Source organism: Trematomus bernacchii, unplaced genomic scaffold (assembly GCF_902827165.1).
Source record: "Trematomus bernacchii unplaced genomic scaffold, fTreBer1.1, whole genome shotgun sequence".
NCBI lineage: Eukaryota > Metazoa > Chordata > Actinopteri > Perciformes > Nototheniidae > Trematomus > Trematomus bernacchii.
Window position 1 is genome coordinate 8,278,922 of NW_022987313.1, and position 27,582 is coordinate 8,306,503.

Sequence of the window (27,582 nt, forward strand, 5' to 3'; positions counted from 1 at the left end):
TACCAAGTGTGATGATCACATTTTTCATACAAGCTGAGAAGTAATTTTCTTAGTGGTTTAAATGCAGAACTAGTGAAATGTTGATCAAGTTCATGATTCATCACACGGAGGGAAACCCTTACTAAATGTAATCCTGCTGCAGAGATGAAACGTGATTATATTCGTCCTATTATAAAAACATCCGGAACTGAGACTGCAATAGCAATTCAGGAAAAAACATACAGTACAGCTTTAGAACAAATGTAAAAAAACCGAATGTAACAGCAGACAAGAGTAGGAAACTCACAACATCATATAAGATGATTTATGATATGTGCAATACCCAGGCAACGTGATGGATCTGTGGCCGGTTTGAAAAGACTTTCCAGGAGAACACCAAAGGAAACGTGCTGGCCTGCTATGATCTGGAATTCTCTCAATAACAAGGGTAGGCACAAGGGCACAGGTCTCAAAGGACAATATCTATTATTCATCTGAAGATCTTATGAATTAGCAATGATAATCTCACCATATATGTTTTACATCATAAACAGGAAAAACACTATTATCACTAATACTGTTATTTTGTAACACAATTAAAAAACTAAACTAACAAGTAGATGCTGCACAGAAGCAATATTAATATTTTATTGAAATGAAAAAAAGGGAAAATCAAGTCAGATCCATCAAGTCAGTCATCTAAAATGAGGGATTCATTTGTCAAATTGAATGTAATTACAAGTGGCGGTCATTTGAAATGACACACACCATGAAAAGACCAAACACAACAGTTAATCAACTAGGGATGTGAAGAGACTTCCCTATAGCAGTATTTCTGTCCCGAGTCATTTCAAAAGTTGTAAAACTTGACAGTCCTTGATATTTGCAGTAAAGGATGTACCGTAGTGTTCTCTATCAGGGCTTGAGGCTAACGGCACCTCATCGTCCTGGGGACACATTGTTTTATGGACGCAGTAAACTCATAGACGCGTCCAGGGAACACGTCTTTTTCCTTGAAAATGCTACATGAACAACCCTTCTTATCGTTTAAGACCAGGAAATAATTGCCATTGATACACCTTTATACCCTACGTCCCCAAGACATGCTCATCTTCATAATAATTAGCATTAAACGACCCAACAACGGTGTCCATCTGTCTTTGTGCTTGTGAGGGCATATGTCTCTCACCCTACATATGGTCCACCTCTCACCCTATGAGCCTCCCACCCCTGAAGCAGGTCTTTTAATTAAAACATTGTAGTCGGACTGTACCATGTCTGTAAAACCCCCTCTTTTTATTATCGGAGCAGGTCGAGCCCAGCATCGAGCTGAAGTGGATGCACAGGGCCTGCTGAGGCGGAGATGTAATAAGAGTAGACATGATACAAGTACCTCACGGCAGGGTGGTGTGAGGACATGGAGGTACGGCTGTGGTCCAGCTGTCTGTGTAAGAAAAAATTGCTAAAGCTCAATATTGAACTAATTATAAAAGCCCACAGTGACAAGTGCAGGATGTGATTTAAGCCAAATCTAAATTATAAAAATAAAACCCAATTCTTTTCTGTAGAAATTGTCAGCGCTTGTGGATCTTCAGCCATGAACAGGCAGACCAATTACAATATCCATCATGTTTTATTGACATCTCAAAGAGAGAGCGACAGCCACACGTAAAGTCAGACCGGCATGCCCTGCGGCTCTCTGCTCCTCCAGAGAGGGAGCGCCCTGAATCAGCCACAGAAACAACCTTAGTGCACATCTCACCACTACTGGCGTACAATCGTATAACAAGCTTTCTATGTAGTTGTTACGTTATATAATTAGCATAATGAATTTAAAATGGGACTGTAATTTAAGGTCTAATTAAACAAGCCCAAGTCAATTCTACAACCTGGTTAATTGTAAAGGTAACTGAAGAAACAATCTCTCTTCAGGCCACACCGTAATCTTACACTCCAAAATAAAAATCTGTGACATTGAGTTAGTCAACTGGATGATCATCATCATCCCAATGTAAGAGTAGTTGCTGTGGTTAAAGTAAGAGATGTATTTATGGTGGAGAATTTGCAGGAAATTGCTCAAAAGCAAATTATGCAAATAACTTGCACATAGTTTGTGTAGGTGTTACACAGAAAGTGCAAATGGGACAAGGTCTGTGCGCAGGTTGTTCCCTGGAGAATGCAATTACAGACCAATTTACACCCCCTCATTTTTCTATGCTGCATTTATCTTTAGCAAAGTGTTCTTGTGTTGAAATGAAGCATGACAATGGTCTGTGTTTATGAACACTATCAAAACACACCGGAATTGTCTGCCATATGCTCCACCATGCTCAGGTTGCCCATCAAAATGACTTCAAATTAGAAGAAATGCATCCCTCGTGTTCCCATTTGATTTTGGCGTTCACTCTAAGTCCACTTACTTTGAACAGATCACAGCTAATTGGTGTTTTGCCAGGATGGCTGCCACATTGCTGGAGAATCTCATTTCTTGAATGTCTACAAGACATGCTTCTGTTGTTAACATGCACGCACAATACTACGTTCAACACTGAGGCTCGTGGAATTGTTTTCCACTAATGCTTCTTTGGATGAGTAACTGAAGAGCGAGGGTAAATCTCCCGAAGTGGTAATATGTCTACAAACACCATTTAACAATGCCTGATGAATATTCATTCCTTGTTCTCTTGGCCAGGCAGGAAATCCCCATCAGCCATTTTTCCATATAATTATGCCACCTCTAAAATGGAGATCTAACGCCCAGTCTTGTCTGATGCCCCCCAGCTTTTAATTAACTAAATTACTGCATACTTCTCCCCCCATTGATTACTGCTATGGGGATTGATTATTTCCACACATGCACACATGCACAGAACTGCTGCAGGTGTAAGAATAGTTATAATGAGATGAAGTGTATAAATTGGAGGAAATCACGACAAAATGAAAGTAAAATATAGACATTGTGCAGTCTCCAGATTTCCTCCTGCTGTTTGACCTCATTTGCAAATGAAAGGTATGACAGTTTTTGCTAGTTTGGGAATAAATGTCCTCCAAGCGCAGATAGAGGACAGATGTATAACCACAGTGTTAGCCCTGGATCAGTGTAGAGCGGCTCAGCACACAGATTACCCCTTTATGAGTGCTGCGATGGGCAGGGACCCACTTACCCCACCTATGCTGCTATTTTGTTTGTCACATGAGCTAGCAAAGTTGCATCTAAGGTCCTTTATAGAGATGGATATTTGAACCAGAGTGACATTTCGAGGTTAAATTGAAAAAGACTGGATGGAAAAATGCAGGCAATGTTTTGCCTCAGAGTGCAGAGGGAGTATCAGCTTGGGAACTTATAGTATGAACGTGATCATTCAGCAGCACATCCTCTGAGTCTGGAATACTGATCAGACTAGTTCTTGTTTCAGCCTCAGCTCAAGGTCCTTTGCAATTAGAACTAGCATTACTGGGAGCAGAGTAATAGATCTCAGCCTTCAACCACACCCTAATTGAAAGGTCAAACCCTGCTTGCTGTTACAGACTTCAAGAAAAACAAATGCCAAGAAGACATATCGTACTTTATCTTAATAATACAGAAAATATAACACCTACTCCTATGAAGTGCACATAGGAGCACTTCATCACACAATATTAGAGAGAAAGAAAGACACTTCCTTTGAGTGAGCTGCTCTCTGAATCAGTGTAACCACATAACCCCAATACATAGTGGATGTTAAGACAAGCTCAAATAACTTTATTTAAAACTTGTTGGCCAATTAAATACACACGTGCGCACATACACCCCTTTTCCACCTGCAAAACACCCATGTGCTGTGAACCTACAGTACTGCTTCTCTCGTGCTTCAGAGGACACATCAGCTGGTGACACATCCAGAGGCATGCTGACCATTCATTTCTTCATTCAACAGAGCACATTTTGCAGCTGTATGCATATGCCACCTTTTGTGACATTTAGAAGAAATGATTTGCAATCTGTCCACCACACTGACATTCAACAACATGGGCATCATGTTAGGATAGAATCACTCTCCATTTTCCCCCTCTCTGCCCCCCTTCCTCCCCCTCTTGGAGAGACGGTGCGGGCTGCCACAGCCCTGCTGTCAGACTGCCATGGCAGCATCTCTCTGCTCTCTCTCCTCTCTCAGCCCATGGGGCACAGCTGACAACACAGGATCCTCAGAGCCAGACAGCCAGCTCGAGCACAGCAAGAGAGCCTTCAGCTAGTGCTGACATATTCCAGGGCCCATTTTAACAGATGGAGTTTTTACAGGTATCGTTTGGGGTAAAATACCTCGCTTGAGGGTACAGCATCTGGTCCATCACAAATTGGATGGTGTACCTCGCTTACATTCCCCCCCCCACCTTCCAACTCACATCTTCAACCCCTATCACCTCATTCTTCTTTGCCTTTCTCCTTCTCCATTATGTAGTAGATGGGTACTGTCCATCAGAATAAATGCAACATTCTTGTAAATAAAAAGCCCTGCTGCAGAGAATAGGCAGTGCTGGTGAAGCAATGCCGAGTTGATTCTTTTCCAGATAACGTTTCAGACCATCATTTCTACCAATCTAAAGCACTACACATCTGAAGCGCTGCATCTAAAGACACAGTCCAGTTCCACTCAGCTTTTTCCACGTCTGCTCGGCTGAGGTCTTTGACATGACACAGTGTTAAATCTCATTTCCGCAGCAACTTGAGCCTTGTGGACCACTCGAAGTCTCCATCACTCACACTGCGCTCAATAACCTTGGACTCGTATTTCTCTGGCAGTGATTTAACGACTTGCAAAATTACATTGCGGTTGGTTGAGCCTGTGTTGATGTTGATATCTCTACTCTTTACTGTCCTGTGACCTGTCAGTGTAGTCCTGTTATTTATCATGACTTACGCCATGACACATGAGCAACGCCCAATCGGCCATTCATCTCCCTGTTAAATAATACGTGCCAGGCCAGGCCCAGATCCGAGGAGCAAGGTGAACTATGAGCTTTTGAAAACTGCAGCAGATAAATTACCGCCATGAAGGAGTTCCTCTGAAGTTGTGCCACCAAGCGTTAGGCTAAGGCCTGACAGGCTGTAAAAAGAAATTTACATTCAAGGCAGTTACTGTGGTTGGTTTAGTGAGCTGGTTAATCATGTTAGATAGAATTTATGTTTTTATATTGCAGAATGCCACAAATTACCATTGTGTTATATAGGAACTGGTGCAAATACTGAGCTAAAGCATGAAAAAGCACTACAAGAAATCTAGACAAGAACAAGAATTTGTGGCCTAACAACCTCTTCACACTCGTGTGTTTCATATGTCCCAGGAAGGGCTATATCTCAGGTTAGCTGCATAAGAACACAATTGGAGAGAAGGAGAAAATCAATATTTGAAGAGTCTCAGTCTGTGCATTTTAAGTAGTCTTTGAGAGAAAAAGCATGCATATTCCACCCTGTCTGAATTATTAACAATTCTGTGGTTTGGCTCTGTATTGTTGAGAATGTACGCCAGAAATGTAAGAGAACAAAGCAACATTAACTATTGGCTATTAAAGTCTCAGCAAGTGGCATTTATTTAGTGGCAATTCATATGCATTTGTTAATAAATGAAAAAAACAACTAGCGGCTGTGCTTTTATGATTAAGACCTTATTAATATACACAGGCCGGAATGAACCCATTACAAATATATTGATACTGTATTTCATCTTATGCCAACACTCAAGTTTACTGTAAATGTAAGCAATTCTGGGAGCATTTCTTCCAGTTGATGTCCTCCGTGAATTCTTATTTCTTTACTCATACTAATCGCAATTCAGTCCACGCCACTCCTCCATGGTAATTACTACATACTGCACATTGCAGGTAATTGAATCACTGGCACGCCCTTTTCACTGATGTTCTCCTGGTCATTACTTTAGGTAACAAAAGAAATCCGTTGGCTACATTTGCCAACCCTGCCCACTTACAGTCTAGCCCAAAGCTTAGTCAGGTCCTTAACCCTTTTAACATTGATTTATTTTTTTATGAGGTTGTTTAACTTAATTAATGCATACTTATATTTGATGCTATATGCTTTATTAAAATCAATTATTTTCTTTTTTTAATCGTAAAGTGTATTGGGAACAATGTTCTTTATGTACTGAAGAAAAAATTGGATTGATTGAAAATGTTTTATGCGTCTAGAATAAACATAAACATTACAATAATACTTTATACATGCAATGATACACACTTAAACAAGATGCTGTGTTGGCATTTTTTAGGGGCCCACCTTGCTTCCGCCAACAGGATACAGCAGTGAGGTAAGTATCCTAAAAATCCTTTTCATCGTTATGAGGGCATTGTTAGCACATCCTTTATTTAACAGAATCATAATACCTTTAATGATATCATTTGGTTAAATTGAGACTCAAAGCAAAATGCATTAACAATAGGTCGTATTTCAATTGAATGAACATTGCTAAAATGATTCATGTTGTTTTGAGATTTGTACTGTGTGTGTGAAATGAATATTGCAGACGGGATGAAAAGATGAGGTCCGACAGGCTGGCATAGACATTACACTACTACTCATAAGAAATCTGTCTAAAAAGGTTTTTAAGAATTCAAATTGTTCCTAAAAAGATATAAATGGCATCCTATAAACAAAGACAATCCTAATTTCGTAGCAAAATGTTTTTTAATTCCTTTGTCATGGTTCATGAGGATATGATAGGCAGCGCCCATAACGAGATTAACGCTGATATGACAGCAAGACAATCATGGCAGACAAATGGCCGGTAATTCAATCAGTGGTGCAGGACATGTCATGTCGGCTAGTCTATTGGCTCTGACAGGCTGCACGAGGTGCTGGCAGACCCGTATTGACCCGTGGCACACAAAGTGCTGATGCATCATTGTGTAAATTAGAAAGAGGCTGCTCTCCTTCACCTTTGCCCAACAGCTCAGGAGAGGCACACCTAAATATCTACTCAGAAAGGAGACCACATTTGTAACTAAAAGATTGTAATTTGATTATACTTAGTGCCACAACACCATTCATCCGCAGTATATTGAACACTGGCAGCAACGTTTGCTTCTTGGTTCACAATGGTAAAAATAAAATGTCTTACACAAAATACAACAATACAAACATAATCTGCAAGAAGACATAGCTGTTCTGCTACTCGGAATACAGTTCAAAATGTCACTTTTAAGGACAGTGTTAGCTCTCTCATTTAACTAAAACAATAACTACTGCTACCTTAGATATTGCATCAGATACATTCCTGATCATATGAAGACTAACTGTGTACATAACTAAAAGTGTATAACTGTGGACACTAACTGTGTCCGAAGATATTGGGATGGATGAATCATTACAGCTCCCATTCCCATCAGGGCTTGGATGAATAGCCACACCAGATCCAGATGCCATTCATTCAATAATTTATGTCTGGCTTGGATGAACTTTGATTTAATTGATCTGGCCAAGAAAAAACGATGGGCTAAAATATCTGGATTCGATTGAGAAATGTAAGAGAATCAGTGAGTGTGGAGAATTGATTGAAAACATTACAGCAGGAAGCAGAAAGAACAGCCCATGATCAGCCTTTACTAATACTGCTGCAAAACAAAAAACATACTTTGTGTTAAGATAATTTATGTTGGAATAGTGTTGGAAAAAGCAAACGCTGTTGAATAACGCATAAATCAACCCGCCATGAAGTAGATAAAACACAGGGTCATCCAGGCGATTCATTTTACTGCCATCTCAGTCCTGTTGGTAATTGAAACGTTTGTTAATTGTTTTTATATCACTCTTTTCCTGAGGCACAGCTGAGTCTGATATGCTATGCCCAAAAGGGATGCATCCAACATCAGCGTGTGTGGTGTGTGTGTGTGTGTGTGTTTGTGCATGGAGGGGAGGTGGGAGGGTACGGCTCAATCATGGAGAACTCTTAATCCTTTTATTTTGTACCTTTGTTCAAAAGGCTTAATCAGAATGCAGACAGAATGGAAGCCAACAAAGAAAAGGCGGAGGACAGACTGGCGCGCGAGAATGGGTGAAGCTAGGTGGTGATACCTGTGCCGTGACACCTCAGCTGCACAGCTTGCAGGAGGCAGGTGTTGCCAGCCTCAGGGGTTGGACCGTCTTTCACCTTACTGTACTTGATATTATTCCACCAGCCAATGCATGCTGAATTACACAGACACTGTGCACACAAACATGGCCAAACAACCGTAGACACAAAGAACTGAGCGGTGGATGGGGGAAGGCAAGACAGGGGAAGAGAAGGCACGGCAAAAAAAAGCTGCTGCTGCTTGTGTAAATTGGCTGTTGCTGCCTCCTCTTTGCCAGATTAACTCCACAGGGCAAGGAAGGGAAGCAGGGAGGGAAAGAGAGAGAGTGGGGGGCTGGGTTCAGTCCTTTCATCAAAGGGCCTTTCTTTCCCCCTTCTCTTCCTTTCTCTGTGTGAGGGAGTGCCAACTCCAGAGTGGGCAATCCTTTCGGTGATAGCATGTCAAGAAGTAAATGCTGCATTGTCAACACTGGAAATCACACCTGACATAAATAACAAGCTTTGCCCAAAGTCTTGAACAACATTATGCATCAATCACAAACTTTCACATTCAAAATGTTTCTTCAGTTTAGTGCAACAAAAACAGGCAGCAGAATTGGTATGGAAAACAACCCAGTCGCTGTGCTCAGAAAAAGAAAAGCATAGCATTGGAATAACAATGAATTATATGCACCATCCTCAAGTCGCATTATTCCAATTCCAGCTGCACGGTCCTGTGTCTGGATCTGTTGTTTCCAGGCCCTACAGCCAGGATGTTTTAATCCTGTGTGCCTGGCCTGAGGCCATGAGGCCGACCCTCACCCTGAGAGAGGTCTGCTGACACTCCTCTGCTCTCTTTTGTGAGGCTGCCACATGCCTCTCTCAAATCCCAGCCCACTTCTGTCATCGCTTCTCCCCTGAGTGGGTGTAATTACATTAAGGAGTCAATCCAAGCTCAAACTTCCCCTACCAACATCTCCATCCTGCTGCATCTCTAAACATTAGCTTTTCAATAATCCTGACCTAGGGCAATAATAATGGCCTGTATCCAAGGGCAACACCCCCCATGAGCTCCAGAGCAACACTTCGCTCACCTATTCTAACAGTGGCAGCTCACTCATGGCTTGCTTCTTGTTCTGCTTTTATTTTATCTGGTACAGTTGTTGTACTGTTGTGTGTAAATATAGTATAGAGAAAAACAAAGTGAACTATATACTATAATAGCCATTAAGAAAACAAGTTGTATAATTCATTGAGATATAGCCTGTCAATCAAGGTTAATCAAAGACAAATGTAGGTTTAAGTGGATGTCAATGCAACATCACTGAATATTAATCTTACGGTAAAAGACAAGTCAAAGACAAAGGGAGGTGTAGCCATGCTTCATAAATGAGGTTTTATTCAATCCAGTGGGGTTGAAGTTCACCTTCCTAATCTGATTTGGGAATATTCACTCATCTTGATAATTGCTTTAGCACCAAACCTGTAGTTGTAATTACATTACTTGGTTAATATCAGCATTCGGCTATTGTTAATGTAATTCTGTATGAAGTGGGTGAGCATTGCTCTGAAGTTGTCTAAATTGAGTTACAGGCTATCATTTTCAGAAAATTCGCCGGATTTCCACAGCTCTAAATGGATGATGGCTGTTGTGCACAGTCCCACAGGAAATCAGAGCCTGATAAAACATGAAACTAAAGTGACAAAAGAATTGCTGCATCAAAATAAAACATTAGTCATCTTGGATTTACAGCTGCTTTACAATGGCGTATATAGCATTAATAATGAGCTATTCATCCTGTTTTACAGTGAAGCAGCTAGATATAAATATTGCACTTGTTACATGCCATACTATATTCAGATAAAAAGCTTTGAATTACAGTTCGACACTATAGTCATTTTAACATTACAGATTCAATACTAATTGTTCACATTGGTTACAATAAAACTTCAAAGTCCTTTATAATGCAGCTCTGATTCTTGGGGGATAAATGTAGTTCTGTCTCTTATCTGTCAATGTTTGAGCATTAAGTCATATTAAAATATGATGCTATAGAGCTCAAATCAATTATAATCAGCTAAATTGTAACTACAACTGAAATGCTCGTTTTAAATTATCTGGAGTAGCTGAAAAATACTACTGTACAACTTCTTGAATTATCTCTTGAAAAGATCAAAGAGCTGTAACCCCACGTTCAATCATGTACAACCTTGCTGAATAATTCTCCATAATGCTTCAATTGGTAAGGAAGGATGAGTACAATGTATTTGAATCATCTACAATAACTCATAACGTAAAAAAAAAGGGAAAGAAAAAGTTCCAGCGTTAAGCCAAGGCAACATCCCTCTTTTCTCCTCATAAATATGCTTCCAGAAGATGTATCCATCCTCTGTCTTTGCAGGGTGAAAACAATGAATTTTGCATGGATTCTCTCCAAAGACAAAAATGGCAGGTTTGTGAAGAAGGCTGGCATCGCCGTGCCCCCAGAATCCACTCCAGACCCCCCGCAAGGAACCTCGTCTGAAGTAACTCTGAGAAGAGAGGAAATGCCTCACTCACCGAGACTCGCTACTCCATATTCTTGTGTGGATTTGAGGGGGGGGGACCGTCCACAAGTCAAATTCAGAACAACCCCTTTTTTGGAAACGAGGGCTTTTTTGAAGTTTGCAGCAGTGTACCGTCATAGAATAAAATACAAAATAGCAGGCAGACCACTGTCTTCTCTTCAAATAAGCACATTTGTAACCCTTTTGAGTTAGTCCCCCTGCCCATGATAAGGATCAGTGCTACAGTACATATGTTTCTGATTTTGTTCATTGTGACATCTCACTTTTAAACAACTATCCATTCATTTTAGAATTAAGGTGTGCAAAGGTTATTATACAATATTAAACTTTCCTGTAAAGTCCTATCTACAAGCAGTGCAACAAATATCTATTATTCAAAGTTCCCCAAACACAAATACACATCCATCAGGGCCCGATGATGATTCTTCCTCTGTGCAACGTACATTAGTAAGAGGCCATAAATATCGGTTTGGGGCCCCGTCCGCATGTTGCACGCGGTACGTAATCGTTACCACTGTCTACAAGCGTTAACGTTAATCAGTGTGGAGGGTAACATTGTTTTATTAAGAGTTCTCATTAAAGTTATCAGTCTTGGTGTCGAAGGCCCTGCTATGTTCAGACCAACAATAGCACTGCATTGAAAAAATGAACACAAGAGGCTAATTTGATTTGGGTGCATTGCTTCAGATAACGGTAAGAAGATTACATTTTAGGCCCCGTCCACACGGAGACGAAACGGGTTGTATCCGCTAAAGTTCTTTATCGTATAGACGGTTCGTCCACACGAGGCCGAAACGGAGCCGCGGCTTCGGAGCCCGAAAACGATACACTTTGATAACAGCTCCCAAAGTGGGTAGGTCTGGGGACGAAACGCTTGCGGCTCCGTGTGTACGCCCCTATATACGATCATAGCCCCGCCTCTCCTGCTCACCCCCACGTCATTGCTGATGCGTTTCGCCAACAACAACAACAATGGCGGATCACAGGGTTGCGTTCGTGCTCCAGACGCTACTGACCATGATACAGATGTTAGTGCAAAATCTACAGCTCCTCTACCACAACCATCAGCAACAAGTGGACATGGAGAACTACATGGAGACTTTTTTGATATCGACTTCGGTTCGTTTTCGTTTTCGTGTAAGTCAAGGCCTCCAGTTCAAAAGCTGATGGCAAGATTGCAGGACCTTTCACTCATTTATATAACCCAAAATGACTTGTTTGCCTCAAAAGGGTTTGCAATCTGTATACAACGTTACAATTACCATAGCACAAAGTGCTTCGGTACATACCATACAGGGCATTCTACCCAGTAAGGTGTGAGGATATTGCCCTGCAGAGTGGGTTGGGCCAAGAGCAACTTCTGATCGACAACCCTGTGTGTTTCTCCTGGAGCCCCCCGCTGCAGCACACCCTGCTTTGCCAATGCATTGGTCTCCTTAAAAGAGATTGAGTCTAGGTTTTTTGACGCAGTGCTTTTGTTGGTCTAAACCTGGCCAGAGGATACACACGGCATGTTCATTTGTTTTAAGAACTTAAGTCATTAAGGTTCCTATTGAAGAACACTACAGATGGTTAGAAGGTCTTTTAAACTGTCAACAATAATACACACCAAGCATTTTGTGTGTTTCATGGCCATGTATGGCTTTGTCCGGGAGGACAAGAGAGGATGGGGCTGGCTGCCAACAGATTGTCAAAATGCCCTCAGTGCAGGGTCCAGCTGCTGATCGTACCATTTAAATGTGTTTTGCCTCTAACCACTCCATTCTCTCCACAGAGAGAGACAGAAGGATATGCATTTAAAAAGATATAAACAAGTCTTGTCAATCCATTATACGAAAATGTTCAATTTACTTATCAAAATCTATTTTGGATAACTCGATCTTTAGATCTTTATTCAATCTGATCATATTGTTGCTCTGTAAAATGACCTACATACTTTCATCCCTGGCAAACCCTGTAGTCTATGTAGTACAGTACAAAAGTGGGCACAGAGTTTAATATGTGCCCTCATTTTACAAAGTGAAAAGATGTCGGACTTTCTTCCCCATGCTGAGAGGGGGGAGTTTTTCTAAGGGTTCAAGTCCATTGCAGCTGTGCATGAGTGCCTGTCAACATCTAAGCCAAGATAAACTGTGTCTGCATGTAACTGCATCCAGCCCTGTCACATGAGATGTTTGAGGTTGTTAACACTACTACACAACTGCAGAGTAATATAGGACCCAATCAAATGGGCAGAACAAGCCACTAACCAAGAACCCAGTGTTTTTCCTCTCAATAATTGTTTGTATTCTTGACTTGTGCGGGTTGTTATCGTGTTACCTTCTCCATCAGAGCATTTGGAGGTTTTATGGTGATGTGATTTATATGGGCTTGTGGCACGTTAATGATGCCAGGAAGCCTTGCCTGCCATCCATATTCATGAACAACTGTGTTTGGGGAGCTGTGGAGATGGAAGGAGGAGGGGGGGGGGGGGGGACTACCACACGTCCGCAAAAGTCTCCCGAGCACAAAGTGTTGATGGTGGAGCTGCTGAGGCCTCGAGTTCACATGCCTGCAGGCATCGGCCCACCTGTTCATCCAGACTAGTCACATTCCCAGAGAGAAGATCAATGATTACTAATGAACAAAGAAACAACACGCCGAGGTCTGGATATTCCATGTACAACTGCCAAAATGTACCTAACGTAGTGGCAACGTGCACAAGACAACATTTATGTTTATATTAAATCAAGAAATCTTTTTTTTATTTGAATAATCAATCATGCTAAACAAATTACAGCTGTAGTACAACCTTCTGTTTTCATTATTATTGATTTGACATTTATGGTGGTGATGGGTGCTTAACAAAAAAAGCAAAGTTTTTAGTTTTGATATGGTTACAAAACACTGCATAAAACACATAGATATACAATGTGTAAAAAAGCTGTTCTACTATTTCCATGCATTTGATTAAAAATGTTTTACCATTTTAAAGTGATGATTCAGAATCATACAGAATGACTAAGAGAGGATTGTAGGAAGATGTAGAAGTAATATCTTACAACCATCTTTGCAATACCTTCACAACACATCTATCCAAAATGCAAAGCAAGATTAAAGAACCTTACGTTTATTTTGCACAGTAAGCTAAAAGCTACAATTTGAAGATACTAAAGCATCACATTTGAGGACATCACCTAACTGTATCTCATGGTCACCGATTGCCCAGACAGGGATTACTGTTAAATTCTGTGTTTAAGTCAGCATTAAAAGCACTTCTCTCACATTTTAATAGGTTCCCAAGGACGTGCACTAAAGTTTTTAGAACTCCAATGTGATTGTAAAACACATTGGCCTATTTCAATACTTAACTTGTGTTGGTGCCAAATTAAAAACAGCCATTCATTCTCATCTATATCAATTGAGAAGGCAGCAGGATTTCACGTCCTATTAGCGATCACGACATAATCAATGAGCTGTGCCTTAAAACAGCTGACAGCTAATTAGGAGGGCAACTCTCTGTGTGCCATGCCATTCAGGTAACCAGAGGTAATTAAAGTGGAGGAAGAATGTATCTGTTGAACGATGTTCATAGCGCTATGTAGGCAGTGCAAAGTGCATGGATACTCCAGGGTGAGGCCTAATTTGCTCTACACTAAAATCAATACAACCATTTCATCTCAGTTGCTATGGAACAATATATACTAAAACACAATGAACATTACCTTGGGGAAATTTGCAGCAGAAATACTGTAATCTCACTGCTGCTATTTTGAACAATTTCTTGTTACTTCATTTGGAAATAAAGTGGCTGAGCGCTGTCAAGGACATAATGTTTTGTTCTAGCCTCAGAGGGGTAGCCATCCAGTTTCATTACTGTAACAACGAGAACCAAAGTCAAATTACTTTCTTGTACCACAGTACAAAATAAAAAACATACACTTTTTTGTTAAAACGGTTCTCACTATAGAATATGTAACCAAACAGTAACACATCCAATCATAAAGGGGATTCATTCCTAGGCTCCATGATTTTAATACCTTTGGGAATCTGCCTTCAATACTGAGCTCCACAGAGAAATATATTCTCATAAAAGAAAAAATAATTAGCACAGTCCTCCTTTAGATTAAACTCATCCATGGATCTTTGCATAATAGGTTATTTATCACTTCAGAACAAGATTTCAGTACGTCACTTCAGAAGGGTTACAGATATATGGATTTCTATAACTGTATATATTCAAGTTTTCCACTAATCTCTGTCACTCATGCAAAAAGCCCATAGGGAATGTCAGATGTCCTGCTCATTTCCACAGTGGTGAAAAGGCCTTCACTCAGAGTGTGACAAGAGAGGATGCATGTGTCTCTGACATGTCAAAGAGGTCATACTTTAAAGTGAACTAGATGAAAGCTTGAGTTGTGAGTTAGGCAGCCGAGTTACAATGTTGTTGACATGGAGTGACTGGTTTCGGCCATTCAATTCGAGCTGTGGACAAGTGTCAGCACCAGGGGGGGTTAAGTTGAGAGTGCCATATCTCATCATGTCTGCGTTTGACTTCAAAGTTTGTCACTTAAACTGAAACTGAACCTGTGTATCGTTCACCAGTTTCTACTTTGTCTAATGCAGTGGCAACCTACGAAACAATATCAATTGGTCAGGAGGCTAACTGTTAAATCAGAACTGATTGATTTAAGTATTAACTTTAGAAGGAAGTATTTTAAATATATTTTGTAAAAGACATAAGCTTTTGTAAAAACTGGCTTGCGTTGAAATGTGTATCACTTTCATATAAACCATTAGAGTGATCCAGATTTGAACACTTCTATGTCGTCACAGAAGTGGCGCTACGGCTATTGGGCCAACTCTCCACCTATCAGGGGAATGTGGGGTTGGGCCACGGCCGGCCATTGCCGCTCGAAAGCGCTGGAGACGCTGTAGTACATATGCCAGGCCTGTAAGTGGCGCTGTAGTCTGCCACAAAAGCAGCGAAGAAGACTTCCCGCCCATAGTTACCATGGTTACCCTTCTGTTTATTCTCCGCTGTGGCTTTTTTTCTCCCTCCCCGAGGCAAGCGTTTGCTCCCGCTGCTTTAATTCAATGCAATCCCTCCCCGTCGAGGCAAGCACTGTAATTCTCTCCGGTTAGTCCACCAGCAGATGACAAACACCCACCTCTCCGTCTCTTCCAAGGAACGAGGGGACAGTGCGGCAGAGTTTCAGTTTCAGTTACTTTCGCCGGTCAAGATGTCCGTTAAAGTTTAAATCTTCCGGACAAAATTATAAAAGTGCCGGTCAAAGGTCTTCTTTGTTATTTATTGAGCTTTAAAACGAATAACGACTCCATATAATAAAACACGGAGGACGGAGATCTCTTTTTCTCCCCCTCTTCTGACAGCCCAGCAGCTGATCAGAGCACGGCTCACCTCTCCTGCAGGGGGGCGTGGTCAGCAGAATCAGACCCATAGACAGCAAACAGCACATAGAGTGAAATGAGGCATGGCTAAAATGCATGATCTGTTTGGTATTTTGAAAACAGAAATGTATAAATATACCTTATATAGGTATGGCCCTACAATATATCATTTAAATATAGCATGATAGGTCCACTTTAAGTCTCTTTCAAAGGCACTGGTATATTAAGTATTGTGTTATATGTTTGCTTGATTTGTAGTACAAAATTGTGTCTATTTTAACATGATTGACAGCTTAAATGAAGCAAAAACCAGACATAAGTAAGAATGGTCTAGTCTATCAGTAATTCAGGGAACACATTTATTCTCCACCTTCATTTGGCTATGAATGAATAGCAGTATAAGGAGGGGGGAATTGAACCAAGCTGCCAACCATCTCAAATAGGCAAACAGCAGGACACACGCTGCCTGCCAGACTATCCGCCATCACGGCAACTGTTGCCACGGGGCAGAGCTGCCAGCCTACTTTTGATAAGCGAGTGTCTTGGATGTGATTGGCTACAGTATGAATGGTGAAGCAAATAAGGGTCTTAAATGTTGTGTAATTAACCTCTTCACATGCACATATTCCACTTCATACATCACAACTACTGACAGCCTCCTGTCAGCAACCTGCCCAATCAGGCTCTAATCTGGGAGACAGAGAGGAAACACAAAGACAGTGTTTGGGCTGTCACCGCTGTGGTGCGCCTGAAACTGTCTGATGAGACAATGCACTGTCTCAGTGTTGACAATGAGGGCCTCCTCACTGCTGCAAAGGAAGAAAAAAAACACCTACTGTAACCGCTATAATAATCATCTACATGTGTAAATGAAAACAGCACACATAATCAGGAGGTGTGAGTGAGGGGCAGACAATAGCCTGAGGTTAGAACAAGGCTTTGTCTGATTGGTGGATTAACCCACAGGTTGGACCATGAAAGTTTGATTATATTTGTATAGCCATGGTGAAAACATGCAAACTGTTAATGCAATGCAAATGATATCACAACGAATTCCAAAGTAACCAAATAAAATCTAAAGAGAACATTTCGTTAAGATATATAAAGATATAAGACAACTTTACATGGATTTCCCAGAGTTTAGGGTTGTTTTAACAAATAGTAAATGTTTTTTTTCCAGCAAAATAAAAAATTCTACAATTCAATGAAGACAAGAATCCAATTGACCTCAACAGTAGCCACGACAGAGACCTAAAAGTGTCATAAGCCTCGCATTTCATAAGTCACAAGTCACAGTTCATGCGAGAAAAGATGGAAAGTGCAATGCACAATTTGAACATGCTCTGATCTCCCAACCAAAAGAAAAAGCATGTAGGTAAAATGATATGTCAATCATAACCAACTGAATGTGAGGTCATCCAAGCAGAAAGAAGATTCTTTACAATAAAATGTGTCCTGCAATCTGCTGATGCATGTATCTCTCACACAGCCTGTCAAAAATGAATTCCAAATACATATGCTGATATGGACGCTTTTATTTAAATACAATTGCAGTTGCAGTGAGCAAGACGTGCTACAGATTTACAGTGTTTATGTTCTGACTTGGGTTAAGACCATAACAGCCTTATAAAACTACTTTCAAATACAAATACAGTTGGCTTTTATCTTAGCGTTTGATATCTGTAAAGACAATTCAAAAAATGTCATTTTAAAAGTTGGCAGTATGATTTCAGGTTTAAACCTTTGTTATCTCACATGATAAAGGCACGGTAAAGACTGATCTCGTGGTGTTTTATTCACAGTCTTCCCTCTTAGAGAAACAGTCTTATCCTGCATCAGAAAACCAGCTGATGTAATATTCATGGGAAATAATCTAAAATATCTTAAACATAGGCAGTTGTTGATGTTTGTACACGAGTTCCAAATGAAAGAAAATAAATTAAGTTATTTTAAACCATTGCTTCATTGAATTTACAGAACAATACTGTAACATGGTACCGTCAATGACATTTGCCGCGATAGAAAAGAACAGGTCTTGTTGTCCCATTAAATTACATATATATTGGAGCGTAGTTTGTTAGTTTGACCCGTGATCTCATAGACAGTAACGTACCAGATTAAACAGAGTGAAGACCTGTCGGGCACGAGTTATTTTCCTTGTGTCCTTGGGCTAGGTGTGGGCTCAGTGGAGAGGGGGGTCTCTGCAGCCCCTGCTCTGCTGTCCACCAGATGGCTGCTGCTGGGAGCCAGCTAAGAGCCTGGTGGCCACTGAAACTTAAACATAGAGTGGGCTGCCTCCTATGAAAAATATGTCTTCAGACAGACTCATTAAAAAAGGTATTTTTCATCACGCCTGCCCATCTGTCAACAGAGCACAACCTGATGGAATGGAGGGCTATTCAGTTCCACTCCACAATAAACAGCAATATCTTAGTGAGGACCTTTTGTGGATTCAAATTATTTAGCTTGTTCTATGGAAATAATGACATTTAATGTCAGTGATCTCATGAGTGCAATTTGCAGTTCTTTGAAAAGGCTGAAACCTTTTTTTTAAAGTCCTGCACAGGAGAACACCAAGTCATTAACCTGACTGTAGTGTACTGCAACCTACCTAACAACTGTAATCAAGGGCTTTACAATGTCTTTTTTCTGCTCAATTGTGTAGAACGTTCTTTTTTTAAATCATGAATATTCATTGCACATTAACTTCTCACATTAGTATTCTAAAAGCATTTAGAACTGCGTTTCTAAACAATGCCTTTATGTAAATCAGCAGTTATCTACAAGCAATCTGTACCGAGGGACTACAAGACCACTGAAAGAACAAGGTCAGTGCATGTGGTGGTGGAAGTACTTCTCCTCATCATTCTTTGACAAGGTCAGTGCAAAATGTACTGACCAAACATAACCAATGATAACCAGCTTTATGAATTACATGCCATTAGAAAAGTCCTGGGCAAAGACTGAAAATAAAAAGGACTCCAAAAATGCAACTTTCAAAAAGATGAAACATCCACCTCTACTGTGAATTATTCCTCCATCAGTACTTTCTGCGTACAGAATGGAGTGACACTGCCTGCCCACTGTCTGACAGCATCAGAGAGTGGCTGTGTGAGTGTGTGCATCACCTAGAAACTCATTACATTGCCAGCTTGCAGGTCAACACACTGCAATCTGTTTCAACTTTATAGCCCACATCCTAATCCTCATTACCGCCTAAACCAGAGATGCTGGATGAAGACTTGGGGAGTTTAGTGACAGTAATACAAGGAAGATGATTAAGATTACAGTTGGTGGTAGTATGGTAAATCAGTGGCCCTATATCTAAATCATTACATCATATAATTGCTGGTTCCCCCTAGCCTCTCATAACCCAAAGCTTGCTAAATTAAACACAGTAAACAAGGTCAAATCTTCCGTGGTAGATCATTTCAAGTTGTCTCTGAAAGGCTAATTAATTCACTTTAACATTATGGATTGCATCAGTTTGATTAACTGCCTCTGGTGTTATCTTAGCTCAGTTGCATGTTGTTGGTCTTGAATGGCCACCCATCCTGAATTTACAGTACATGGGGGGGGGGGGGGGGGGGGGGGGGGAAGCCTTCAGGACTACAACTCTTAAAAGGTTTCTGTCTTGGTGCAAAACTCCTCACACATGCAATCTGTTCTGAGGATGGAGATGTCAATGGTTACGACCCCCCTGAAGCACGGCCACGCAGGCAGAGAGACTGTGTTTGTGGGGCTGACATCTTGCCTAGCCGCTGATAATTTAAGGACTTTTCTCCACGACAGCTTGTTTTAATTACTGAGAATAAGTGGCAGTATTTGGTCAGGTTTATGGGTCTTCTTCAAAGAGCAAGCTTGGTTTCGACAGACCAATCTGTGGGACTTACTGCAGGGCTGTAAATCCAAAAGTGAGCTACTACTACCACTAACAATGTCCAGGGCAGATGCAGGCAGAGGGATGAGGGTTCAAAAAGCTTGTTCTCCTTTAATATATCTGAAGCTAATTAACATTCAGTCTTGAGGTCATCTGAAATTATGAATACCAGAGAATATCATTTGTAGGATTTAAACTTTTTTTTTTCAAAGAGAACTCTCCTCTCTGCTCTGAATCAATTTGACAGGAGAAACCACTTTGAACGTGTCAGCAGACGATAATGGAAACAAAAGACAAAGAAAGGGAAATATATCAAATGGACAGGGAATTCAAGTGGATTGGGATTGCTTTTGGATAAAAACTCAGAGAGGAGTGAATAGAGTTCAAACCCAGGGTCACTGCTGGGTTGGGGTGAAGGGTGAGGAGGGACTGCTGACTCTTCACTGAACTCATTTGTATTCTCCTACAACACCCAACTCCCTGCTAATGATGAGAGCCCTGAGGCGAAGTGTGCTGGGACACAGGGCTGACTGTGCTCAGCAGCCATCAGACGTCTGCAGCAGCCCCAGACAACTGTTTCCACTCAGACACCGACTTCCTACCAGCAACTAGGTACAGTCTGAGCCGACAGGACCTTGAAAGATTCGTCAAAAGGCTTTTGCTGCCTGTCAAATCACTGCAGGCTGGAGACATAATAATCCTTTATAGAGGATAGAATTTCCTCCATCAAATTTGTCAAATATGCGTTTAAAGGTGTTTTATGATTTTTCAGAACTCAGTCTTCACAAGGTGACAAAGAGCATCGCAAAACCACTTACAAGAGAAAAAAAGAAAATTTGATTTGAAACAGTGACCAGCTGGTCTTGCAAGTTCGCCAAATTAACCTCTTATGCTTTTGATCAAAACAGAATTAACCAGGAGGAGGCAAGATGTTATGGCCCAGCAGGGCTCAAGTTCTAGCTCAACACACTCGCCCATCTACAGTTGGAATACTCCACAGGACTCCATGTATCATACTGAGCAGATGGCCCTCCTGAAACATGGAGCAATTAATCACTCTGGACCGGTGTTATGCCGTAGATTGAAGCCTTGCCGTAGATTGAAGCCCTGTTCGCGGGGACGAGCAAAGTGACGTCATCGCCTGTATTGAGCGTTCGCCTAGTTTTCTAAGCGGAAAAACGAAAGATACTATTTACTTTCTCTCTTTTGAATGATATATTTCCCATCAGATTAAACAGCAAACGGCTGAATAAATAATGTGCATACAATTGCGTGGAGGCTCATTTTAAGGACACTTTTCAGATCTGTCACAATCTTCGTATTGGAACAAACTTCCGTTTTTGAGTCCACTCTGTTCTGTTCCTCCTTCCTACAGAACAGACAATGACAGGATAATATGTCATTTGTCAGTATAGTCCTATTTTTTTAAAACCTTCTCTGTTGTTTAAGTGTCTGATAACCACGAATAGTAAGCAATGATATAACAGTAATTATATAACATATGTTAGACACTGTGTTATTTTCAATCAAGCCTAAAAGATTATAATGTGTTCAAACTGGCTTCACTCGCTTTAATTGCTCCTTTGAATGTAATGTTCCTCTGTGGTTTCATACTCAACACATGTTTGTATTGTAATGCCACTCATTTTATTTTTTATTGTATTTTAAGGTGACATTGAATGCTTTGAAAGGTGCCCTAAAATAAAGTGTATTATTGATCTTATATCTGTGCCTATATCACACTATTAATGTTCCTTATTTTAGACTAGGTTAATCCTGGTGTCAATAGGGAAGATCTGCACTGTTCTCTACATAACATGTTCAGCAGAGCAGGTATTTCTCCTGCCAGATTTGGAACCCCCCCTATCATTTTGTCCAGGATGGTCATAGACTCACCAAAATCACACTGGTGTTTGCTGTTCCCCTCTAGTTTGTGCTCGCAAAAGCATTTTACTCTGGGCCCAGCAGGTGAAAAACTAAAGAGGGGCTTCCAAATCCGGCAGACCAGGTGCTGCCAGATATGGCACCCCCCCTACAACTTTGTCCAGGACAGTCACACTGTCACCAAAATCACACTGGTGTTGCCTGTTCCCCTCTAGTTTGTGCTCGCAAAAGCATTTTACTCTGGGCCCAGCAGGTGAAAAACTAAAGAGGGGCTTCCATATCCGGCAGAGAAGGTGTTGTAGCTGCCGGATTTGGAAGCCCCCCTATAATTTTGTCCAGGATGGTCATAGACTCACCAAAATCACACTGGTGTTTGCTGTTCCCCTCTAGTTTGTGCTCACAAAAGAATTTTACTCTGGGCCCATTAGGTAAAAAACTAAAGAGGGGCTTCCATATCCGGCAGAGAAGGTGTTGTAGCTGCCGGATTTGGAAGCCCCCCTATCATTTTGTCCAGGATGGTCATAGACTCACCAAAATCACACTGGTGTTTGCTGTTCCCCTCTAGTTTGTGCTCACAAAAGAATTTTACTCTGGGCCCATTAGGTAAAAAACTAAAGAGGGGCTTCCATATCCGGCAGACCAGGTGTTGTAGCTGCCGGATTTGGAAGACCCCCTATATCTTTGTCCAGGATAGTCACAATTTCACCAAAATCACACTGGTGTTGCCTGTTCCCCTCTAGTTTATGCTCACCAAAGCATTTTACTCTGGGCCCAGCAGGTACAAAACTAAAGAGGGGCTTCCATATCCGGCAGAGAAGGTGTTGTGGCTGGCTGCCAGATATGGAAGCCCCCCTATAATTGTTCACCTGCTGGTCCCAGAGTAACATGCTTTTGTGAGCACAAACTAGAGGGAAACAGCAAACACCAGTGTGATTTTGGTGAGTCTATGACTATCCTGGACAAAGGTATAGGGGGGCTTCCAAATCCGGCAGCTACAACACCTGGTCTGCCGGATATGGAAGCCCCTCTTTAATTCTGCACCTGCTCGGCCCAGAGTAAAATACTTTGGTGAGCACAAACTAGAGGGGAACAGGCAACACCAGTATGATTTTGGTGAAGTTGTGACTGTCCTGGACAAAGTTGTAGAGGGGGTGCCATATCTGGCAGCACCTTCTCTGCCGGATTTGGAAGCCCCTCTTTAGTTTTTCACCTGCTGGGCCCAGAGTAAAATACTTTTGCGAGCACAAACTAGAGGGGAACAGCAAACACCAGTGTGATTTTGGTGAGTCTATGACCATCCTGGACAAAATGATAGGGGGGGTTCCAAATCTGGCAGGAGAAATACCTGCTCTGCTGAACATGTTATGTAGAGAACAGTGCAGATCTTCCCTATTGACACCAGGATTAACCTAGTCTAAAATAAGGAACATTAATAGTGTGATATAGGCACAGATATAAGATCAATAATACACTTTATTTTAGGGCACCTTTCAAAGCATTCAATGTCACCTTAAAATACAATAAAAAATAAAATATGAGTGGCATTACAATACAAACATGTGTTGAGTAGGAAACCACAGAGGAACATTACATTCAAAGGAGCAATTCAAGCGAGTGAAGCCAGTTTGAACACATTATAATCTTTTAGGCTTGATTGAAAATAACACAGTGTCTGACATATGTTATATAATTACTGTTATATCATTGCTTACTATTCGTGGTTATCAGACACTTAAACAACAGAGAAGGTTTTAAAAATTAGGACTATACTGACAAATGACATATTATCCTGTCATTGTCTGTTCTGTAGGAAGGAGGAACAGAACAGAGTGGACTCAAAAACGGAAGTTTGTTCCAATACGAAGATTGTGACAGATCTGAAAAGTGTCCTTAAAACGAGCCTCCACGCAATTGTATGCACATTATTTATTCAGCCGTTTGCTGTTTAATCTGATGGGAAATATATCATTCAAAAGAGAGAAAGTAAATAGTATCTTTCGTTTTTCCGCTTAGAAAACTAGGCGAACGCTCAATACAGGCGATGACGTCACTTTGCTCGTCCCCGCGAACAGGGCTTCAATCTACGGCAAGGCTTCAATCTACGGCATAACACCGGCACCCCCTCTTTTTGTCTAATTTCCTTTACTGTATATCAACTATTTTTTACCAATGTGCTACTGTTGAGTCAAGTATCATCAAAAACTGTATGTTCATCCTCTAGGAACAGTCCATAAAATCTAAACAGTTTGAGAGTTAGTGAGATATACTGTCATTTAATCAAGGAAAATTATATCCTGATGGAATTCAACAGCAAAAGGTGAGTTCTCTGTGTGGTGTGAATCAAATGTAGAAAAATAGTAATATCTTTGACTGGCACCTTATGTTCCTACTCAACTAATGGAATGATTGCAATATACTGCAAAGGCCAGGCACACAGGTGTTTGCAATTAAGGCTGATTAGACCTCTGCTCAGGTTAGAGTTGGAAAGAGCTATGCTCGCTAGTAATAGCAAGAGGTCTCAAAACTCCATGGTGGCTACAAATAACAATGCTAACGGTGCACAACCAGCTAGCAGCTTGTCAGTTCGACCGATTTTACCACATGTAAACAGATATTTTAGCACTTACCTCTAGTAGTAGCTAGCCTTGAAAATATCTGGTGGTTGGTGTTGTTCTGAGATATCTTTCTGACGTCTCTGTCGCTATCCCAGTAGGCCTACCGTGGTGTTGCTCTGGTGCTCACAAGTTCACAACACTGACATATTACATTAGCGAAATTCAACTGGAACGCTTATCTTATATACAACTACACAATAATCTTGTATAATCCACAGAAGACGACGTATATAGTATTTGTATTATCTTCTCTACACTGGAAATAAACGGTGTGTTCAGGTGCAGCATGAGTCAATCAACAGACTGACACGCCCACAATGAGTAAAAGGTCAAATCAGGCAGAAGAGACACTGTGAAAAATATTAAGGGTCTAATTGTATCTGCGTTTTTTACAGATTTACTTTTGGAGATTTGGATTTATGATTGACAAGCTTCCCTGCAGTATACAACATAATTAAATTAACCAGCTTTGATAAACACATTAATGCATCAATTATAATTATCAAAACATATGATTTATATCATTCTGAAATTGACCAATCTGCATAATGAGTACTTTTACTTTTGGTACTTTAAGTATATTTGGATGCCAATACTTTTCTACTTTTACTTGAGTAACATTTTGATTGCAGGACTTATTCCTTAGTATTCCTACATGGTACTTCTACTTTTACACAAGTACAAGATGAGTATTTGTTCCACCTCTGCATGAGCCTACTGTGTTGTTTTATATCAAACTAATGGAAATTGTGTATGTGTTAATAAATTGCTTTAAACAAATAAAAAATGAAGGTGTGAAAAAGTAAGCACGCTACACCAATGTCACCTGTGTCAGATGGCTTAACATTTCTTATGTGGCTCAGGTTGCAGCTACCTGTTGTGTATGGGACGACGAACAATCGGAATTGAAAAAGCAAGTAGGCCGCATATGATTGTTGTTTGGATTTCCGTAGGAAATTGCAGACTTACATAAAGTGCTTTCAGTCTTATCTTCTGTTCAATTGTGTGTGAACAAACAATCCCATGAATATAGAATATATGTGAATCTGGGAAACAAAAGTCAACTCTGAATCGTCAGTAAGAAGAAACATTTTATTCACAGGAACTGTAAAAGTAAAACACAAGCTGCCATATCATACATTTATACACAGGGTTGGAAAATCCTATACAAAAAGAAAGATATTCGAAAATATGAGTTTTGATATGAAATATGACCCCACATATAATAATTTCTTGGAAAAAAAGGTCTTGGTTTGGTTATATTTTTTTAGTTTATGAGTCTTACCCCACATTAGTGAAAATTGAAGTTATTGTAAAAAATTAGAATGGTAAAAAATGGAGTAGAAATCATTCTTAAAAATGATAAAAAAATCTCATGCAGCATCTTCAGAAAGGGCCTGAGAGAGTACATATTTTTTAAAGAAAGAAAACAAAGTTATATTTGCAACAGAAATATAGAAATCAAACATACCAAAATTCAACAAAGCCAGTTTGTTTTTCACAACAATCATTTTCACCGATCATCTTTGTTTTCTTTGCGTCAGCCGTTTGAATCATTACAAACACATTCTGGCAGCTACAAAGAGCTGATATCATGATTGATTTTCTAAACAAAATGTCCCGATCATTTGCTCTTATTCACTGCATCAACTCATGGTAAACAAAAAGTTCTTGAGAAACTGCATCAACCTAGTTAATTGTACTATTTAAAATAAGAAAAATAACTAGGGATAAAAGATGCCAAAATGTGTTGCTGCACTTAAGTCAGCATTGAGGTTCTTACAGTAGTTGCAGTAAATGTATTGGAATGCATAGAGCCGAGGCTTGGTAGCGCTTGAAAAAGTATTGTATAATAGGCCAGTAGACTTGTGCTGTCTCATGTGTGCTGCTTTGTTTTACAGTGTATAGATATCACCCACCCCAAGCCTATTTAGAGAGAAATTGGGTTCACTGCTATCAGTGTACCCATTCATCATGCTATCCTCCTGCTCGTAGGCTGGTGTAGGGAAGGTCTCCAAGGGTTGCTTGACCACATGTTGCATTGAGGCACCAGAGAGAATGGCTGAATCAAGAATAATACCTCCCTATCCATTACAGTGGCCCTCTGATTGATATGTTTTGGCGTAATGTCTCATTTTCAGTGAGATAAACACAGGCAAGCACAGCTTTTATAAGCCTTCCAGCTCCCCAATATAACTGCTGTTCTACCTTAGTACATCCACTGAGACCCATTTTGATCAAGGCAACTGGAGGGAAAACATTCACTCAACCCTGCTAGCTTTCACAGGCCAGCTGGCAGGCTATGAGCGACAACAGCAAATGCAGTCCTTGATGAGAAAACGTAGTCCAGTATGAAAATCTAAAAAACTACAGAACCAGAGAGTTAACATAAGGCGCAAGAGGCTGAATAAACATGAATAAAATGCTGACTGAGGTTTGAAACAAGAGAAAAGGCAAAGTCTGGGAGCGCAATAACATTAGCTTATTGCTTTTTCTTTTTTCCTCTTTATTTTTCCCTTAAAAGGATATTTGTACACACCACATAATCATATAAATACACTATACAATGCAATATAAAATATTTTTCTTAAAAGCAATATGTTCAGGGTTAGCTCAGGTATGCTTAAGGATACCTGCACCATATGAAAAAGAATAACTCAAAAACAAAACAATACAAAAGGCACTTCCAGGTGTTGTTCATTGACTCTTGAGTAAGTGATGGCCACTGCCTTGCAATACAAGCAACAGCATTTGTGCTCACGTTTGATATCTCTGCCATTTAAATATGTCTTTAGGCAACGAGGCACTGTAGCTAGGTGTTTAAGATTTCCTCTGTTAATGCGAAGATCCACTCTCATCTCATCTCTGTCACTTGTTGTTCTTCATTCCAGTGATATCTAATCACTGACTGCTACATTTTACCATCCTTTGTTTTCTCACTTCCTCATTTCTCCAGCTCGACTTTCTTTTGTCCTCACACTTCGACTTCACGCAGTCCATCCTGAGCACCAGTTTTTGGCATGCTGATGTCAAAGCAGGTCACCATCATGACACGGGACTTGCATAGATTGACACAGAACTCCAGCTCCTCTGTGGCCTGTGCCAAGGCCTCATGGTACTCCGGAGACTCTTTATCCAAAGCCTGGTCCACGTCAACTGTTGAAAAAGTGGAACAAATGTTTGTTTACACAGTTTGTCTTAAAATAATTAACATTATATAGTTATC

At 40.6% G+C, this 27,582-nt stretch overlaps 1 protein-coding gene and 1 long non-coding RNA gene across 3 annotated transcripts in view; both read right to left on the reverse strand.

Moving 5' to 3' along the window:
• LOC117478839 overlaps positions 1–24,541 on the reverse strand; it is a 38,527-nt gene extending 13,986 nt beyond the window's left edge. The window contains exon 1 of the long non-coding RNA XR_004555505.1: positions 24,369–24,541. This is a non-coding gene — a long non-coding RNA (uncharacterized LOC117478839). The remainder of the gene's footprint in view (positions 1–24,368) is intronic.
• Positions 24,542–25,429: 888 nt separating this feature from the next.
• The window catches only part of kif26ab (kinesin family member 26Ab), a 68,586-nt gene continuing 66,433 nt past the window's right edge, over positions 25,430–27,582 (reverse strand). Inside the window, exon 16 of one of the 2 annotated variants that reach the window (XM_034126204.1) lies at positions 25,430–27,512. In XM_034126204.1, the coding sequence (XP_033982095.1) occupies positions 27,331–27,512 (182 nt within the window). In that variant the 3' untranslated portion in view covers positions 25,430–27,330. The remainder of the gene's footprint in view (positions 27,513–27,582) is intronic. The other variant, XM_034126212.1, reaches the window with a different exon arrangement.